This window comes from Panthera tigris, chromosome D1 (genome assembly GCF_018350195.1).
Source record: "Panthera tigris isolate Pti1 chromosome D1, P.tigris_Pti1_mat1.1, whole genome shotgun sequence".
Lineage (NCBI taxonomy): Eukaryota > Metazoa > Chordata > Mammalia > Carnivora > Felidae > Panthera > Panthera tigris.
In genome coordinates this window covers 7,462,976-7,483,772 of record NC_056669.1, presented here as the reverse complement: position 1 = coordinate 7,483,772, position 20,797 = coordinate 7,462,976, and the positions used below count along the sequence as shown (strand labels likewise).

Below are 20,797 nucleotides of genomic sequence, written 5' to 3'. Positions count from 1 at the left end.
TTCAAATTTAGGTTCCCATCAACTCAAAAATCAACCATTCTATACAAAGGGTATTATATGTGAACTTCATGGAAGCAAAAATTTATAGTAAATACACACCAAAAAATGAGAAAAAATCTAAACACTACAGAAAGCCTTCAAACCACAAGAAAAGAGAGAAAAATAAAGGAATAGAGGAACTAGAGAACAGAAAACAAAGAGAAAGGAATCCAAACCTAACACTAAAAAAATTCATCAACAACAAGGGAAGAGAGTAAGAATGAACAAAGAAGAACTACAAAAATACCTGAAAACAATAAACAAAATGGCAGTAAGTATATATCTATCAATAATTAATTACTTTAAATGTAAAAAGACTAGATATTCCAATCAAAAGACAGAGTGGCTGAATGGATTAAAAACAAAATCAAAAACAAGACTCATCTACATGCTACCTAAAAATTAACTAAGGAAGTAAAGACCACACAGACTGAAAGTGAAGGGATGGAGAAAGATATTCCAGGCAAATAGAAACGAAAGCTGGTGTAGTTAAACGCCTATCAGAAAAACAGACTTAGGGGCACCTGGGTGGCTCAGTTGGTTAAGCGTCCAACTTCAGCTCAGGTCATGATCTCACAGTTTGTGAGTTCAAACCCCACGTTGGGCTCTGTGCTGACAGCTCAGAACCTGGAGCCTGTTTCAGATTCTGTGTCTCCCTCTCTCTTTGCCTCTCCCCTGCTCATGCTCTGTCTCTCTCTCAAAAATAAATAAACATTAAAAAATTAAAAAAAAAAAAGAAAAAAGAGAAACAAATTTAAAACAAGTAATGTAATAAAAGACAAAGACCCACATAATGATAAAGGGGTCAATCTATCAAGAATATATAACATTTATAAATATATATGCATCCAACATATGAGCACCAATATATATAAAACAAGTATTAACAGACCTAATGGAAGAAAATGATAGCAATACAATAATAGGAACAGAGGACTACGACACCTCACTTCTATCAATGGTTAGATCATCCAGACAGGAAATCAATACAGAAACACTAAGCTTAAATGATACATGAAACTAGATGAGCTTAGTAAATATATATAGAACATTCCATCCAAAAGCAACAGAATACACAATCTTCTCAAGTACATATGGAACAGTCTTTAGGAGCACTCAGATGTTAGACCACAAACAAGTCTCAATAAATTCAAAAATTTAAATCATCAAGCATCTTTTCCAATCACAATGTATAAAGAAGAAAATGAGCAAAACCACAAAAACATAGAGAGGTTAAACAACATGCTAGTAAACAACCAATGAGTCACTGAAAAAAAAAAAATCAGAGGAGAAATAAAAAATTACCCAAAGACAAATGTAAACAGAAATATGATATACCAAAATCTATGGGATACAGCAAAAGTAGTACTGACAGGGAAGTTCACAGCTATACAGGCCTACCTCAAGAAATGGAAAAAATCTCAAATAAACAATCTAACGTCACACCTAAAGCAACTAGAAAAAGAACAACAAATAAAGTTTACAGTTAGTAGAAAGAAGGAAATAATAAAGATAAGAGCAGAAATAAATGAAATAGAGACTAAAACAACAGAAAAGATCAATGAAACTAAGAGCTGGTTCTTTGAAAAGATCAACAAATTGATAAACCTTTAGCCAGCCTCATCAAGAAAAAAAGAGAGGGGCTCAAAAAACAAAATCAGAAATGAAAGAGTAGTTAACAACTGATACCAGAGAAATACAAAGGACCCCAAGAAACTAATTATATGCCAACAAAGTAGACAATCTAGAAGTAATGGATAAATTCCTAGAAACACACAATCTTCAAGGAATGACTCACAAAGATACAGAAAACCTGAACTGACCAATTTCTAGTAAGGAAACTGAATCATTAAGCAAAACCTCCCAACAGACAAAGGCTCAGGACCAGATGGCTTCATTGGTGAGTTTTACCAAACATTTAAAGATTTAATGCCCACCCTTCTCAAATTCTTCCAAAAAACTGAAGAGGAGAGAATGTTCCAGAACTCATTTTATAAGGCCACCATTACCCTGATTCAAAAACCAAAGGCACCACACAAAAAAGAAACTCACAGGCCAATATTCTTGATGAACATAGATGCAAAAATCCCCAACAAAATTTAGCAAGCCAAATTCAGCAATACATTGAAAGGATCACACACCATGCATGATCAAGTGAGATTTATTCTAGGGATACAAGAATGATTCAACATCTGCAACTCTATCAACAAGATACAACACTTTAATGAAATGAAAAATAAAAAATCATATGATCATTGCAATCAATGCATAAAAAGCATTTGACAAAATTCAACATCCATTTATGATAAAAACTCTCATTCCAAGTGGGTATAAAGAGAATGTACCTCAACACAATAAAGGGCATATTGACAAACCCAAAGCTAGTATCATTCTCAACGGCAAAAAACCAAAAGCTATTCCTTTAAGATCAAGAACAAGACAACAATGCCCACTCTCACCACTTTTATTCAATATAGCACTTTTAGTGATGTAGGCAAGAGAAATTAGGCAAGAAAAAGAAATAAAAGTCAGAAGTAGTAAGAACCAAAAAGGAAAAAGGAAAACTGTCACTCTTTGCAGATGATATACTATAGAAAATCCTAAAGGATTTTCATCAAGAAGCTGTTAGAACTAATAAATACATTCAGCAAAGTTGTAGAACACAAAATCACTATATAGAAATGTGTGGCATTTCTACACGCTAATGATGGACTGCTAGAAAGAGAAATTAAGAAAGCAATTTCGTCTACAATTCCATCAAAAAGAATAAGATATGTACCTAGAAAAAATTTTTAACCAAGAGGTGAAAGACCTGAATACTAGAAACTATAAGATACCAATGAAAGAATTTGAAGAACACAAATAGATGGAAAGATATTCCATGCTCATGGATGGAAGAATTAGTATTGTTAAAATGTCCATATAACCAAAGCAATCTATAGTTTCAGTGCAATCCCTATCAAAATTCTGATGGCATTTTTCACAGAAATAGAACAAATAATCTTAAAATTTGTATGGAACCATAAAGGATCCCAAAGAGACAAAGCAATCTTGAGAAAGAAGAACAAACCTGGAGGTATCATGCTCCCTAATTTCAATTACACTAAAAGTAACAGTAATAGTATTACACTAAAAGTAATAGTAATCAAAACAATACCATTCTAACACAAAAATAGACACATGGGCCAATGGAATGGAACTAACACCCCCAAAGTAAACCCACATATATACAATTAGTTTGGGACAAAGGAATCAAGAACATACAATGGAGAAAGGACAGTCTCTCCAATAAATGGTGCTGGAAAAACTTGTCAGCCACAGCCACAAGCAAAAGAATAAAACTAGACTGCTATCTTACACTATACACAAAAATTAACTCAAAATGTATTACATATGTGAATAGAAGACTTGAAACCATAAAATGCCTACAGAAAAACTTATGCAGTAAGCTCCTTAACATCAATCTCTACGATGTGCTTGTAGATCTGACTCCAAAGGCAATTGAAACAAAAGCAAACAAATGGTCTACATCAAACTAAAAAGCTTCTGCACAGCAAGGAAAACCATCAACAAAATGAAAAGGCAATCTACTGAATGGGAGAAGATAATCCCAGTAAGGGGCTACCATCCAAAATAAAGAACGTTTACAACTTGACAATAAAAAAAAAATTAAAAATAGCAGATCTGAATAGATCTTTTGTTCAAAGAAGAAAGAGAGATGCCCAAGAGACACATGAAAGGATATGCAACAACAGTAATCACTGCAATCAAAACTACAATAAGATACCACCTCACCCCTGTAAAAACGGCTGTTATCAAAAGAACAAGAAATAGCAAGTATTGATGAAGATGTGGAGAAAAGGGAACCCCTGTACACAGATGGTGGGAATGTATATTGGTGCAGCCACTATGGAAAACAGTACAGAGATTCCTCAAAAATCCAAAAACAGATCTACCGTATGATGCAGCTTTTCCACTTTGGGTATTTATCCAAAGAAAACAAAAACACTAATTTGAAAAGGTATGTGCACTGCTATAGGTTCAGTGTAGCATTATTTACAATAAGATACAGAAAAAACCTAAATGACCAACAAGAGATAAACGGATAAAGAAGATACAGTATAAATACACAATGGATTACTATTAGCCAAAAATAAGAACAAAATCTTGCCATTTGTGACAACATGGATGGACCCCGAGTGTATGACGCTAAGTGAAATAAAAGTCAGAGAAAGACAAGTAGTATATGATTTCACTCATATGTGCAAACAAACAAACAAAAGAATACTAAAGCAAGCTCAAAAGATTCAGAGAACAGACTGATGGTTACCAGAGGGGAAGGGAGTTAGGGGATAGGGGAAATGTGTAAAGGGGGTCAATTGTATGTTGATAGATGGTGACTAGACTTTTGGTGGTAATTATTTTGTATCCCATATGAATGTTAAATAATAGTGTTGTACACCTGAAAGTAATATAATGTTACATGCCAATTTTACTTCAATTTAAGAAAATACTTATAATGGCAGAAACAGAAGTAAACAAAACCAAACAACACAAACGAAAAAACCTAAGCATGGGTATAATCTAGAATTCTAAAAGGGGAGTGGATAAAGAAATTACAGTGTATAAATAATGGAATGCTATACAGTCATTAGTTATGAACCATTCTACATGAAGTCATGTGAAATGAAGAAAAGGATCACCCTAAGAATATGTCCTTCTCAACAGTCTTCAGTGAAAACGAAGTTGCCATGTACCACACTCTGGGCAGCAGCCAAGAGAGCCCTCCTAGATGGTTCATTACCCTTGCTACATGGTTCTTGGCTTCTTGGCATCCAGGCCATTCATCCACCTTCTTAGAGACCTTAATACTCCTGAAACATGACAAAGTCCCAACTTTCAGTGAGTCACAGTTATTCAGTGGGTGGCTAAATGACAGAGAAACAGAAAGCATAGAGCAAAAACTGGGACTGTACGTAAGGTCAAGCTGGTAGCCTCCTAAACCTCCTTAGCCTAAACCTAAACCTCCTAAATTTCCAAATACATCTTCCCCATCCTAAGCCCCACCCCAGAAAATAACACCTTCCTTCCTCAATGGGTAGCACCCTTTCCCCTGTAAGTCCCAAGATAAAGGATACTGCTTTCCCCCACACCCAACCCAACAATCTGCCTTACAAGTTTCTCCATTCATGCTACACACCGCTCAGGATATTCTGTTGGGTTTTGTTTTTAGGGCAATGTCAAAAAGGAGAAAGATAAAATGAACACAACTTAAAGAAAGTAAAACTAAATTAAATTAACTTCTTGTCAACCACAATTCATGTTGAGTTCTAGTCAAAGCCCTATGAAATTCAATAGTTCATAGAACTCTGTACTTCACAAATAAGAAGAGATGATGGAGATTTTCCCTTGAAAGTTGCTAGGCATATTACAATCGGATAAATCTCTTGAAGTTAAAAAGAGTAAAAGAAAAGAATGGCAGGCACACAATAAAGTCAATATATCATTAAGCTGAGCTGACTTCTTTCCCCATCTGCCACCCACAACTGGATCCACCAACGAACAGGGATTCAAGTAAATGGAAACTGCAGTCAATAGTATTTTTCTTTTCATAATCACCTAGACCCTGAGGGGAAAAAAAAATTTTTTTAAATAACCCTCCCCTAGATTCAACACCAACAATTCTTCTAAAATTCATATAAAATATGTAATGTGCCATACCCAGTCCCAACCAAAAACAGTTAAAAAGAAATGAAAATGCTTTCCAGGCACTTTCCTTGCCCAGACATTCATTTCTGAGTCATATACATTTCTACTGCAGGTGGAGAGCATTTCACATATTACAAAGCCGACTGTTAAGTCTTAACAGAAAAGTTGCAAAGCAAGATTTACTGAAGAAATATCATAAAACAACATGAGAAGAAACCATACAGATTAACGTGGATCACCTCCTTCATGCGGGACAGAACTCTTAAAGACATGCAAGTTCACTCAAAAACAGAAAACTAACATGGAACACAGTTTAAATTTTTTTTAAATGTTTATTTATTTTTGAGAAAGAAAGAGAGCTTACTGGGGGATGGGCAGAGAGAGAGGGAGACAGAATCTGAAGCAGGTTCCAGGCTCTGAGCTGTCAGCACAGAGCCCGACGTGGGGCCGAACCCACGAACCGCAAGATCATGACCTGAGCCGAAGTCGGCTGCTCAACCAACGAAGCCACTCAGGAGCCCCAAAATGGAACACGGTTTAAAAATAAAACAAAACCTCAAACAAATTAAAAAACAGATAAAAATCCTTCATCAATCTTTTGATGCAGAGCTGTATCACACAAGCCAAAAAGAACAGCTCCTGAGAGTAGATGTAAAACCGTTTACTCTGCACAGGAAAAGGCATCAATCCATATAGAAGTTATCATGTCTAAATTATGCCAATAGTCTCAGTACAGTACAAATTAAAGATGTAATGGGTCTTATGTCACCCAGAATAATCTAACAAACACTGCACTGATGAAACAATTCTTTATAAAGCAACCTGCCATGGCCAGGGACGGTGGTCTGTGAAGAAAACACTGAAATATTAGGCAGTAAAAGTCTCACCACAACCTTTTTCTCTTTCCTTTTTTTTTTAAAAAAGGTCAAGATTATAAATATTAAAAACTTAATTTGACTGGATAATGAATATCTTGAACACCCCAGTTGCTTCTTTTTCATCGTATTCACTACTTTGCAGATTTTCATCATTAGCAATTCACATGAAGATGGCCATAAACCAAACATGATGAATGCTACCAGATATACAAAAATTAATCTTGTATTACATGCTCAGAACCAAATCTCTCAGCTTGTTAGGCACAGCTAAAAGGAACAATGTTATTGAAAGAAGAGTTCAACTGGAATACAGTTAAAGATACTCTTGCCTCGCTCTTTAGAAGGGCAAGCTACGTCCTCTGGCTCGGGTAAGACTTCAAGCTTCCTTCAGGTTTAGCTTCGATGTCACTCCCTTCAGGAAGCTCTTCCAGATTCACCAAGCCCAGGTGAGACATCACTTGCTCTCTGCGCTCATCCCCTACTTACCCTGCTCCCTACTGCCTCCCCCAGGGCACAGATCACAGCAGGTATCCACCACATTTTTTGTAATTATGTGCAGAGCTGTCTGTAACCTCGGCCGAACTAAAAACTGTGACAGCAGGAAAGGGATTTTTCTTTATGCTTTATCCTCTGTACCTGCACTCACTACGCCTGGCACATGATAACTTACTAAAAAATTCTTAGGTGAAAGAACGGATGGAAGAAATATTACAACAAGCTGGAGATTAACAGACAAGTGGACATTTTTAATTCTTAAATAAGTACAATGTGATTGAAATAATACAGAAGGTTTGTACTCCAGTTCTTGGCACCACATATAGAACATGGCCAAATATTTTTATTGCGAAAGCAGTATAAATACATTGCATGTATAGCCTGTTGGGGAGATAAATTTAAAAAATCACTTAGTAGCACAAAAACAATTATAATATTTGAGGTCTTTCTTCCTCTGTGTCAAAACTCACTAGACTCAAGAACATGGTTCTGTGCAGTTCCTAGAAGACCACTGCATTCTATGATGTCACAAAGTCCCCTGCAGCAAAGAGCTAGGTCTCCTACCAAACTGTTCTATTATAGCAACAACAACAACAATAACAACAACAACAACATTGACGACCATGACAGATGCTAACACGCTGCAGTAACTCTACCTATGCTAATTCCATGGTTAGGAGGAACCAAAAGGAAAGCTACAGGGTAAAACACAGCTTGGGCCAATGTGTAAGAAGGAAAGAGGAGGAAAGAAAACACACCGCGTCAAAGCAAGCTTTCTCTTCTCCGTTTTCAAAAGGAGCACACAAAAGCTTAGAGCCTCTGATGGAGTTCTGGCTGCTGCTGCCGAGCCAGTTGACGTTCGTCTGTACCATGAGGTACAGTACTGTTCCTCCTATTTCACAACTCTCTTTCTGAGGATAAATGAGCTACTAATGAGAGCTTTCTTAGAGCTCCTTCAAAGGAACTCAAGGTCACATTATTTTCATTGACCCTGGGATCATATTTATTAAGAGGTCTCTCTTTGTCATTCTAATTTAAAGGAGCCAAATCTTGTACATCAGAACGCCTTGGGAAGCAGTGGTAGAGCTGACAATTTTGATAATTCTACAGAGGGTTAAGGATGGTTTTAAATTCTGCACTGTGCACTGTGCCGAGAAGACGGAGGTACACTATTTAAAACACTATCACGCCTCCCTGAGGAAGAATTATTGACCCCAGATTCAGTCATTCCCCACTACATTGGGCTCTCTTTTGCCTATTTCCTACTGACTTAAGTGTCTTTCCATGTAGAGAGACAAAAGTGTTACTCATGCTGAATATTTATGGGTGTCAGTGAAGTGAAGGAAAAAGAAATACCCAGAGGAAACTTTCAAAGAAACTAGCTCATGCTATTTACTTTGAGACTAATAGCCATTTTCTAATTGGTGCTATCTGGTCCCGTAAAAGTAAATTCGTATTGGAAAATGCAAAGTTAATAACCAAGGAATAACCTACTGGGAGAGAGGAGATGACCAAGAAGCTGAAACACTCACTGTTCCTGCAATTATTGAGCTGAGGTTAGAAGAGCACAGCAAATAAAACCTGGGAACATGCCAGGAGAGCCCTCTAAAGCTGACATCACAAAATCCTAGCATCTATTCTTGTTTATGAGAGGTAAAGGAAAAAAGACGCAGCCGAACTGGAGCAAGACAGTAAAAGTGCATTAGTGCTATTATTATAAATAGCAGTAGCAACGGCAATTACTACCGTCAAAACTGTAGTGTATATGGATTTACTTGCGAATACTTTTATTTATCTAAAAACAATCCTGGTTTTACTTTACACTACCTTTACTCATTTTCAAGGAGGTCATTTTAACAGAGAAGGGAAGAGGGAGAAAAAGAGAAGTAGAGCATATATAGGAATTTCACACATAGGCTGTTACTTGTAACTACCCCACATCCTGTCTTTGTTCAAGAATGGCAAATTGGTTTTTCCTTGGCTAGGAATCCCAGCAGACTGACACAGGCCATACTGAGAATGACTGCTTGGGCTAACTGGAAAGGAATATATCCTAGATGGGGCATGGAGACATCAACCACCAGTAATATGGACCTGTCATCCTGGGTCTAGTCCAGTGGGAGATGTTGCTCCTTGAGGGATATGCGGCAATGTCTGAAAATATTTCTGGTTGTCCCGACTGGAGAAGCACTGGGGCAGTACTGGTGGTAGAGGCCAGGGAAGATGCTTAACAGTCCACAATCACTCCCAACCCACCAAAACAAAGAACTATCTGGGCCAGAACGTCAGTAATGTTGGAAGTTGGGAAACCACAATTTAGTCAAACCTACCCTACAGTTAGTTCATGGATCAAGTCTTTACCCAAATGACATAAAACTGGAAGGAAGCTACCCGTCCTAATGCTGGAATAATTCTATACAATTTCACTGGAGTATTAGATCTACAGAGTCGATGTGGTTTACATAGGTTATGCTGATCTGCCCCTAACTTAGTATTGTGATCACAGATTATTTTATCCCTTAAAGCCTTGGTTTCTTCATCTACAAGAAGAGAGCATCAGACTAGATAATCACTGTTATCATAAACAAAAACAAAACTGCTGGTAAGTTCCTTAGTCCGTGTTGATGATACTCTTCAACAAAAGACGATTTTGCTTCAGTTTAAGACAAGTTTACCAATTCCTTTCAATCCCTGTTAAAGCAGACTTACTAGCTGTGCCCAAAATTAAAACTATTTTAATTTTCATTGAATGCTTAATTATTTTCCATATGAACATTCTTCTTTGAGATGCTTTGGCATCTCAAGGTATTCTGACCTTCTTTTCCCTCACTATTACACTATCTGAACTTGGCTGCTCCAACCGTCTATTCTATCATCTCCTGTATCATTTAAACTATTAGGGCCAATCATATAGCTGCTTATAATTATACTTCTCTTTTTTCACTCTATAAATCTCCTTTATCAGTCAATTAATTGATTCAAATACTTCAGGGCCTTCGTTGTGCTTATGACCATAACACTGGACACAGGAGTAGAGGCAAGAGCTGCATGTGTTGGTACAAAAGACAGTTTCTACCTCTGAGGCATTTACAGGCTAAGAGGATGAAACACGTGAAGCTATTAGAGAACAAGTCCTATTAACGAGGTGGTAGCAGGGCAATGTCACTACGAGGGTAAGAAATGCCAGAAAAATGAAATGAAATTTCTACTGCACACAGATTAAGGATGACCCAGAAACTATCATAAAAAATGTTAGGAAAAAAACTTCAAAGGTTGGTTTTGTGTTTTAAAGGTATGTAGACAGATATGCAAAATATGTTGAACAACAGACTGTAAGAACCAATGAATGTTCTCTCCAGAAAGTAAAATTATTCAGAAACAGTTCCAAGTTAAAGACGAGACAACATGCCCAAAATGAAGTGACTTGCGCCAAGCCTCATATCAGCAAACCAAGATATTTAACCTACTTGCAGCTTCAGTCTCTCCTAGGAATGTGACTGATAGCCAGTCAATATGGAATCACCTGGTCAGCACTAGTGAGGTCATCTGCCCAAAAGACCATTTCCATCCCCAACAGGAAGGTGACCTTGTCTGAAATAATCCACTCTTCGATTAAAAAAAAAAAAAATTCCTTTTCCTGCTCTCCTCTACCTATACCTTTCATTTTTTTAAAGCTCTTTGGAGGATCTCTGTATCTGCTAATGGGATGCTGCCTGATTCATGAATTGTTGAGAAAATCCATTAAAATCTTTAAATTTTACTCAACTGAATTCTCTCTTTTAAAAGAAATTAATCGTGTCAAACCATACATGTTGAGTTAGATCACATCTATCAAAATGGAGATCCCACAAACCAACTCTGAAAAAGGGACATTTATTTTAGAACTAAGGGACAGCACACTTAACCATACTGATAGTTCATCAAGGTCTCAACATGTATACCAAGGAACTTTCTGAAGCAAAGTATGCATATTCACCCTCAAAGCTCAATATCAGCACTATGCCCTAAAATGAAGTTATTTAACCCTTATGACACACGTTTAAATATTTTTTTAAATCATAATCAAATTATTTTCACCTCTAGTGCCTCTTGTGGTATTGAAACTGCTATGTCCACTACCCAGCTGTTCAATAGCTGATATCTCAAGTTTCTGGTATCACTTGGGAAGACTGCACTTTAGATGTCATTTCAGTATTACAAAATAATTCTATGTTTAAACGAACACAAGATCAAAATAAAGATTAACTCTGAAATGTCCCCTGTCAGCACCGTCTCCTTAGAGGATAATCTTTATTTGAGATTTTTTCATAATGGTCTTACTCAAAACCAGATTCTAGCTCTTTGTGGCCTCTCTCTCCAACTCCAAAATCTCCAGCTAGTGGTCAAGCTTTCCTTCAATCTGTCATGACTTCATCTGTCATTAGTATCTCCCTTCTGCCTAAGGAGGCTCATTGGCTTAGAATGTCCATGAAGTGTAGTGCCCTCAACTTTTAAATCAATGCAATCTCAATTTAATCTAATACACACTACTATGAAAACAAATGCTGAGCAAATCACACTATTATTCAATTGATCACATTCCATCTGTTTTTGGCATGGTCGCAAATAAGTCCACATTGCAAATGAACAGATTTTAAATTGAGAAGACTGGTCAAGCACTGTTTATGTATAAGTTTTCCATTGTTCTATGTATTTGTTACTTAATTTTATATCAAAGAATATGAAAGTATAACTGCTCTTTTTCAAAATTCAGAGAGAATTTTTAATAACACTCTCAAGAGTCCTTTGACAGTGAAATCAAAATAAAATTCTGCCTCTGTTTGTATTAAATATACCCTAGTGCATCCAGTACTTATGCATAAAGGATCCAGAAGGAGAAAGACGGGAAGAATAGAGAAAGAAAAAAACAACTCTTATTAAAATACTCTTAAAACTAACAGTGATTACAGAAATAATAAGAGAGCCCCTAAAATAATGAGAAGACTACACGACGTTGGTCTCTACACACCCTTTGGATTCAAAGGAGAAGAGTCATATGTTTAGTGCTACCAGAAGTAAAAACATACCTAATTTTATTCTCCGTATCATCACTGTCCGATTCTTCAGAGCTTCTGTACTTATCTGGATCTGGAAGTGTGCTTGGATCAAATCCATCATCATCATCATCATCACTCCAATCCAGAAAAGCTTCCTCTTCATCTCTGGCCTAAGAAAACACAAGGGAAATTGTGGTTTAAGAAAACAGCTGATGAATAATCAAGTCTTATTTCTAGACCCAAATAAATACTTCTCTAATTAAGAGCCTCAAACTGAAGCCTTCTATTCTGGTGAAAGCCTCTATGTGACTTTCTGAACGATAATCATTTGCAAAGAGAAAGAAACCCCATGTCATTTCAAAATTACAATGAAAATATGGTTCAAAAAGTAAATCACCATTAAGTCCCTTAAGCACAACATGAGAAAAATTTTATTTTTCACAGAACTTAACTGTCAAAGAAATAAAGTATAAAGTTGTCTTAGTGATCCTGTTCACACACAAGTGAATTTCAAACTTCCCAAAAATATTATGTGAAAATATAAAAGGCCACAAGAGAAGGTACAGGAACTCCTTTGTTGCCTGATGGCCTTATGACCACAGTAATCTAAGTGTTAAAATTAACAATCAGGTCTATATAAGCTCATTAATAACGAGTGTTCTAAATTCCAGTATAAGTATGAAGTCACTAAAAACAATGGAAAAGGAGAGAAATACCAAGAGACAGGAAATGCAGTAATGCATGGAAGAGGTTGGGAATAATTCAGTTTCATGCAAGCAGGTACGTAGGTGGGGGCTTTTTTTGCTTTTATTTTATAGTGGGTTATTTTTGTCAAAGAACAAAGTAATATAATGTTAAAATAAACTTACTACACGTTTATGTAATGACCACCCTTATAGAAAATTTATTTCTGGCACACTGTGCTTCTTGTCTACTCGGTTACAAAACCAAGCATCGCCACATGCATTTAACAGATTATAAGTAGGACTAAAAAAAAATTCTGGATGAAATTCTCTCCGTTACCATCTTTATAATTCCTCTTCACACCATGTGAGACAAACGTCAATGATTCTGTTTTCAAATGTTTAATGTTCTTTCCCAGAAAGTGAATAACAACTCAGAATAGCACAGCAAGGGAGGGTGCAGGCCGCCATAGAGGCCCTCTAACACTTTCTGAACATCTCTCCCTTGATAACCTCTAAACATAACAAAAGGAAGAAAAGGAAAAGAAAAGAAGGATTAGTCACCACTGCAAAAGGCCCCTACTGCTTTCCTGGTAACTCTCCCTGCTGACAATAACAGGTCTGAAAAAAATATATCAAAATTGGGGAGGGCTGTCATCAGAAGCAGTAAGCAGCATCCTCCACAGCAGACTATATGGTTTACTTGAAAATAATCAAGGATATCAACAAAAAGTGAGTATCATCATATGCTCAAAAACACTAATCTCCTGGGCTACAAGATCTTTCCAATTTTCCAGTCGGATGCTCTCAAAGGAATTTGAAGACAGAGCAGACTCAAAACGACTCTCAACTTTTTGGGCTTAGGACACCTTTACACTTAAAAAGTATGAAAGACTCCAAAGATCTTCTGTGAACGTGGATTATTTACTGTATTAGAAATTAAGATTTAAAAAACTAATTTAAAAGTAACAATAAAATTCACTACATATTAACATAAGTGGCATATTTTATGAAAAACAGCCATAATTTCCTACAATAAAAGAACACTGTTTTATATTTTTGCAAGTTTCTTTAATAACCAGTTTAAAAGAAGACACCAGGAGGCCCAAATGTACTCTGCCTTCACAGTGTATTGTTCCAGGTCAAGTATATGAAGAAAATCCAGTCTCTCTGAGATAGGAAAGGGAGGAGTCATTTAATAGCCTTTCCAGGTAACTGCACTTGACTTTTCTTTGATAACACAAACCCTGGTGAGTACTTTTTTTTTTTTTTTTTGAGAGAGAGACAGAAAGAGAGAGAGAGAGAGAGAGAGAGAGAGAGCAAGCATGAGCAGGGAAGAGGGGCAGAGGGAAAGAAAGATGGGAAAGGGTCAGAGAGAGAGAGAGAGACAGAGGGAGGGAGAGAGAGAGAGAGAATGATTATGAACCTTAAGCAGGCTCCATACTCATCGTGAAGCCTGAGGCATGGCTCAATTCCACAACCCTGGGATCATGACCTGAGTTGAAATCAAGAGAATGGTCAAGCACCTGAGTCGTCCAGGCACTCCGGTTCTTAACAAATAGTTGTAACGCAGAATCTGAAGCCATTCTGTACTATTACATTAAAATCTATTGGTCTACTTTTCACTTTGAACATATCCTTTACCAGTGAAAGATTGCATAACATCATGCATCAGCTATTTGGAAAATACTGGTTCACTGAAGTACGCAGATCTTCCTTACATGGATCTTAAAATGTTGACACATTTTATTATACAATATTTTTTTAGGTCACATTTGTTAATATCACATTGATATCATAAGAAGTGCCTTGCAAAAAAAGTATGGGGAAGCTACTGGTGGATACAAGCTTTCCAAAATATTTTCTTCATATTTTATGGTTAACAGCAAATATTTTTGATTTTTCCCTTGAAATGCAAGCAAGAAGTATCATTTTCCTCGGGTTGCTTTCAAACATCTCTCTTCATCACAGAGTTTTACCATATTATGTCTGGGGCAAGGTGTTCTTTGTGTTCGTCTTTCTTGGGGCTCTGCAAGCTTCTTGGATCTATCATTTCATGTTTTTCACTAAATTTGGGAAAATTTTGGCCATTATTTCTTCAAATATCCGTATGCCTCTTTGTCATCTCTCCTTCCACGATTGCAAGGACATGTATATTGGCCTACTTCACAGTTCTCTGAGCTTTTGTTCACTTTTCTTCAATTTTTTTTTGTGTTTTTGTTTTGTTTTTAAGATTTTATTTTTGGGGCGCCTGGGTGGCTTGGTCGGTTAAGCGGCCGACTTCGGCTCAGGTCATGATCTCGCGGTCCGTGAGTTGGAGCCCCGCATCGGGCTCTGTGCTGACAGCTCAGAGCCTGGAGCCTGTTTCAGATTCTGTGTCTCCCTCTCTCTCTGCTCCTCCCCTGTTCATGCTCTGTCTCTCTCTGTCTCAAAAATAAATAAACATTAAAAAAAATTAAAAAAAAAAAAAAAAGATTTTATTTTTAAGAAATTTCTACACCGAATGTGGGGCTCGAACCCACAACCTGGAGATCAAGAATCACACACTCTACCAACTGAGCTAGCCAGGCACCTATCTTACTGCTCTTTGGACAGGGTCATTTCTACCCTGTCTTCAGGTTTGCTATTCCTTTCTTCCGATATTTCCAAAGTACTTTTGAAGCCATCCAGCAATTTTTTTTAAAAGTAATTCAGTTCTAGAACTTCCAAGTTTTTTGTTTTTGTTTTTGTTGTTGTTGTTGTTTTTTAATTTTATTTTTGAGAGAGAGACAGAGTGCAAGCTGGGGAGTAGCAGAGAGAGAGAGAGAGACAGAATCTGAAGCAGGCTCTAGGCTCTGAGCTATCAGTGCAGAGCCCAATGTGTGGCTTGAACTCAAAGACTGTGAGATCATGACCTGAACCAAAGTCAGACACCCAACCGACCAAGACACCCAGGTGCCCCAAGTTTGTTTTGTTTTAAACATAGTTTCCATTGCTCTGAGATCATCTCTCTGCTTATTCATTCATATTATACTTTCCTTTAATTCTCTGAACATACCTTAATTCCTGAACATATTTAAAATAGCTGCTTTGAAACCTTTGCCTAATTCAAATCTGGCCTAATCGTTTCTTTGAATGCCTTTCTCTTCAGTATGGGTCACATTTTCCTGCCTAACTCCATCTCTAGTATTTTTGTAGAAAAATAGACATGGCTGATATGGAAATTGAATTCTGTCCCATTTTTCTGAGGACTACTGGATTTATATTCTATTAGGCAGTTATCTTACTTGGATTCAAACCACAAACTCCAACTCAGGGTGCTTGGCTGCTTATATCTCTGTATTGTCCTTATGGCTTCCAATTGCTACTTTTTTAGCCTGGCTTCCTATGAGCCTATAAAATGTGACACTCAGCCAAGGATTTAAGCAGAGTTAGGCTCACTCTCTCTATGGTTTCCTTGTGGGTGGGAATAACTCTAATTTCCACCTGCTCTGTGGGCATGAGACCTATGCTCTGACACTTCAAGCAGAATATTTCATTTAACTGCATTTTAACACCTAATACCATTCAATATGCTCTTTTAGCATTTATTATAAAGCACGTGGCCATAAGATATCTATAACAGGAGAAAGAAATTAGACAGTGAGACTCAGTATAAATATCTCATTCAATACTCCAGTGTACAGACTTAACTATTTGAAGGAAAATACTTAGAACGATGAAAGTTTGTGTTAATATAACTCTTCCAATTAACAACATTTGGGTTCTGCTGCTTCCTGATTTATAAGACAATCACAGCATTGATGCCTATACCATACTGTCTGTACTGCAATGACACCTTAATTCAAGACAATGACAGATGAATTTAAGTTCACAATCACTCCTTTCAGAAAAACAACTTCAAACTACTAGAAATGTAGGGATGATGGAAAAAAGGGCATTTTTATATTGATCTTTCTTATTTGGCTCATTCTTTGTACAGTCAGAAATACAGAACTATAAATCTGTAATATGAAAATATAATGTGCTTCTTTGATGCCTTCAATTTATTAAAAACTAAACAAAAACATTATCATTTACAACAAATACAAAGCATAAATAAAAGTCACTAGGAGTAGTGCCATAATGAAAACATTCTGGAGAAAAGTACTTTCTCGTGTCTTTCTCATGAGGTCTAGTTTAGAAGTATGCTCCTTCTAGCCATAGAAGGTAGCAAAAAAAAAAAAAAAAAAGATGTAGCTGATTTTGTCTTTCTTTGTGGTTCCACAAATCATTTAAAAGAATATTTATAAAAAAGGCACGATACTCATCTTTATCTCCTTTTGGGTTCACCTTTGTGAGAACACAAATACTCTTATGTACCCCTGTGTGTTAGGACCCCATGGCTAGAAACTTATGGCAAAGGGAATGTTTAAGCATTTTAGTAGGAAAGTAATTAAATCTTTTCCTTAGAAATGCTACACCTTGACAGCAATGGGAAGGGTGGTTGGAAGGTAAGATATCAATTTAAAAACTATAATAATCCAAGTGGAACGAGGGATTCGAGGAAGAAAGTAGCCACGGAAGTGGAGGTGGGGACAGGCCTGAGAGATGTTAAGGAGAGAAAACCAATCAGGTTCTGTGGACTAAATGGGTACATAATAATAATTCCTGGGAATCAATGTGCACAGAAGCATAACGGTATATGTCAAATACAGTTTAAGAAAGCAACTTGGTAAATACTGTGAAGATGCCTTACAAAAACACTTTTATTCAAGTCCACATGACTAGGTTCTGGGGATGCAGAGTGAATGAGACACTTGACCATACCCTACCTTGACCATAAAACGAACTGTTCTAGGATAGTTACCCGTGGAGAAGCGTTAGCATGAATGCCAGGTTCTGCTATTTCTGGGGAATAGCCAAGCAACAGTGAATGGACTCCACTGACCCTGCTAAATGCCTAATAGCTTACAGAACGAAGTCTTCCAAGTTATGGGACCTTGAACATGTAGCTGATTGATTATGGATCCTAACTGTCAACATGCTTCTCTTGAGTTACTTCTAGGCTGAAAGATGAAAGCACTTCTGCACCTAACTAATCACTCTCTCACCTCTTCTCCCCAACCCCAGCTCAAAACAAAACCAGAACCCCTACTGTCACATCTGCACTCCTCTCTTCTCTCTTAAGGCCCGACAAGTAAGGCCTCACACACACAGAGATCAGGGTCACCTCTATGAACCGGCTGTTCCTGAAATACAATTTCAGAACCTCTGAGGAAAATATTTCACCTCAAGTAAGAATGGCTTTTCCTAAAATAGTTACTTGGAAGACTCAATCATAAGTAGGACAGAAGAAAATATCTGAAAAAGAAATGTAACTCAACTGACTTCTATTTTGTTTTTGGTTTTGAGGATGGCAAGAAACACAGATGCAAAGTATCGCACTCCAACAACAAATCACAAAGGGCTCTGACGTACTTCATCTTATGTGATTCGCAAGCCCTATGAAGTAAGAAGGTAACCACTGTTCTCGTTCTCAAATTGAAAAAACTGCGATTTAGAGGACAAAATAACTTAACCAAGGTCACATGAACCTGGATGTACAGGTCTTCTCCTGTACCACCCTGAATCTCAATTTTCCCCCATAAAAATCTCTGGATTTGCTGCTGATACAAACATTTCTTCAGAAGCGGGCATATTTTATAAGCTTCCTAAAACATGGAGCACTGCTTTCCGTGCAACTTGCATGCACCCACCTCCGCTCTGAATGCCCTGGTCTCCCAAGCACATCTCCAGTGTCTCCTGCATGCAACCCCACACTAGCTTCCTCATGAGACTCCCCAGAACCATTCTTCCCCTCTCTGGTCACATCAGTTCTCTATGTTGTAATTAGAATGTTGTGGTTGTTTTTTCTTAAGTTTCAAATCTGATCATGTCTATTACCTGCTTACAATCTTCAGGACACAGCTTCTTTCAGGTCCTAGACCAAGTCAAGCCCCTTCTCACCTCAATGTCCTCCCACTGGGTATTTTTCCATGGACTCCCCTTCCACTTCCCCTTGCCTGGTGTATGGTGGTTTTTGACACCAAACGTGGTATCCTTTTGACACCAATTTCCCAATGCCAAACAAGTGTCCTAGTAATTCAACTCTGACACCATGCAGCGTTAGCAGAGAACCGACAGGTAAAGGGCTCAGTGCCACAAGACTGCCAACACATCAGATACCAGCTGCAGATGGGGCCCCCAAATTACCTGTGCTTCCCCGCGGCCAACTACAAATTCAGGGAGTCTCACGACCCCCTCCTCACACATTCCATAATTCTGTATAACGATTCAGAACTCAGGGAACTGCCCTGCTTATGACTGCCAGTTTATTTATTCTAAAGGTTGCAACTCAGGAACAACCAAAGGGAAGAGAGGCATAGAGCAAGGTATGGAGTGAGGATGGGGTGCAGAGCTTCCAGGCCTTCTCCAGGTGGGCCACCTTCCTAGCATGTCGACATAGTCACCAGCCTGGAAGTTCTCAGAATCTTGCTGTTCGAGAGTTTTTATTGTTGTTTTGTTTTTTAATGTTTATTTATTTTGAGAGAGAGAGCACAAGCAGGAAAGTGGCAGAGAGAGAGAGAGAGAGAGAGAGAGAGAGAGAGAGAGAGGGAGAGGGCAGGCAAGGGAGGGGCAGAAAAGAGAGGAGAGAGAGCATCCCAAGCAGGCTCTGTGACAGCAGCACAGAACCTGAGGAGGGGCCCAATCCCACAAACCGTGAGACAGTGGCCTGAGCCAAAACCAACGGTCAGCCACCTAACTGGCTGAGCCACCAGGTGCCCCATGTTCATGAGTTCTTATAACTCAATTTCTAGGCCCAATTTCCTCCCAAGAGATGGGGGGTGGGGCTAAAAGTTCCCACCCTGTAATCATGCGTTCTTTCTGGTGACCAGTCAGTCCCCTTCTGAAGCTATCTAGAGACTCCTCCTTGAGTTACCTCGTGAACATAAACTCAAGTGTGCTGGACAGGGGCTCCTTATGAGTAATAAAATACTCCTATCGCTCAGGAAATTCCAAGGATTTTAGAAGTTCAATGTCCAGAACCAAGAACAAAACCAAATAGATTTTTTATTATATCACACGTGGTTCATTCCAAGTCATCAAGTCTCAGATTAAACATTTCTAAACATCATCCTTAGTAAAATTTCTTGTGGATTTCTCTTCAGTGCTACACCTAGAGTGAATTCATTATTTAATGTCCGTATTCCTTCCTAGGGGCGCCTGGGTGGCTCAGTCAGTTGAGCGTCCAACTTCAGCTCAGGCCATGATCTCACAGCTCATGAGTTCGAGCCCTGCATCGGGCTCTGTGCTGACAGCTGGAGCCTGGAGCCTGCTTCGGATTCTGTGTCTCCCCCTCTCTTTGACTCTAATCCACTTGTATTCTGTCTCTCTCTCTCTCAAAAATAAATAAACATTAAAAAAAAAAAAAAAAGCAGAATGTCAGCTTTGACACATCAAAATTTCATAAGGGGAAAATTCCAAAATTTATAATAAACTACTTCTGATCCTGTAAAAGAATGTAAAAGTGGTGACGAAAACAAAATTTTAGAGAAAAATGATGTATTCAAAACACATTTTGTTCTCACTAATAAAACTTCAAAATAACTTTCTAAGAAAGCATTAATACTTCATAGTTTTGAAATTTAAAATAAAGATTCTGATTGATGAAGACACCCAACCATCTTCAGTAGTTAGGGATGGACTGATTTTCTGAGATTTACCCAAGCTATAAATCCCAGGTACGAACTTCCTAAGTGAAGAAATTATGGAAATGGTTTTTCTGAACTAGAAGCACAAAAAGGTTAATGATATTAAAGGCTGAAAGCATCTATCTACTGAGACACATGTACAGCACGGTAAACACAGGAGCAGCTGACAGTGCTGACAGGTCCCTGCTCCTGAACCACAATTCCAAACTTTAATAGCCTGACTCCTTCACTTTTTAATGACGATG

The 20,797-nt window shown here is 37.8% G+C and overlaps 1 protein-coding gene across 2 annotated transcripts in view; it reads right to left on the bottom strand.

The window, feature by feature from the left end:
• The window catches only part of DDX10 (DEAD-box helicase 10), a 270,692-nt gene that overhangs the window by 23,523 nt on the left and 226,372 nt on the right, over window positions 1-20,797 (bottom strand). For both annotated transcript variants that reach the window (XM_042959588.1, XM_042959589.1), the window contains exon 17: window positions 12,188-12,327. In XM_042959588.1, the coding sequence (XP_042815522.1) occupies window positions 12,188-12,327 (140 nt within the window). The remainder of the gene's footprint in view (window positions 1-12,187; window positions 12,328-20,797) is intronic.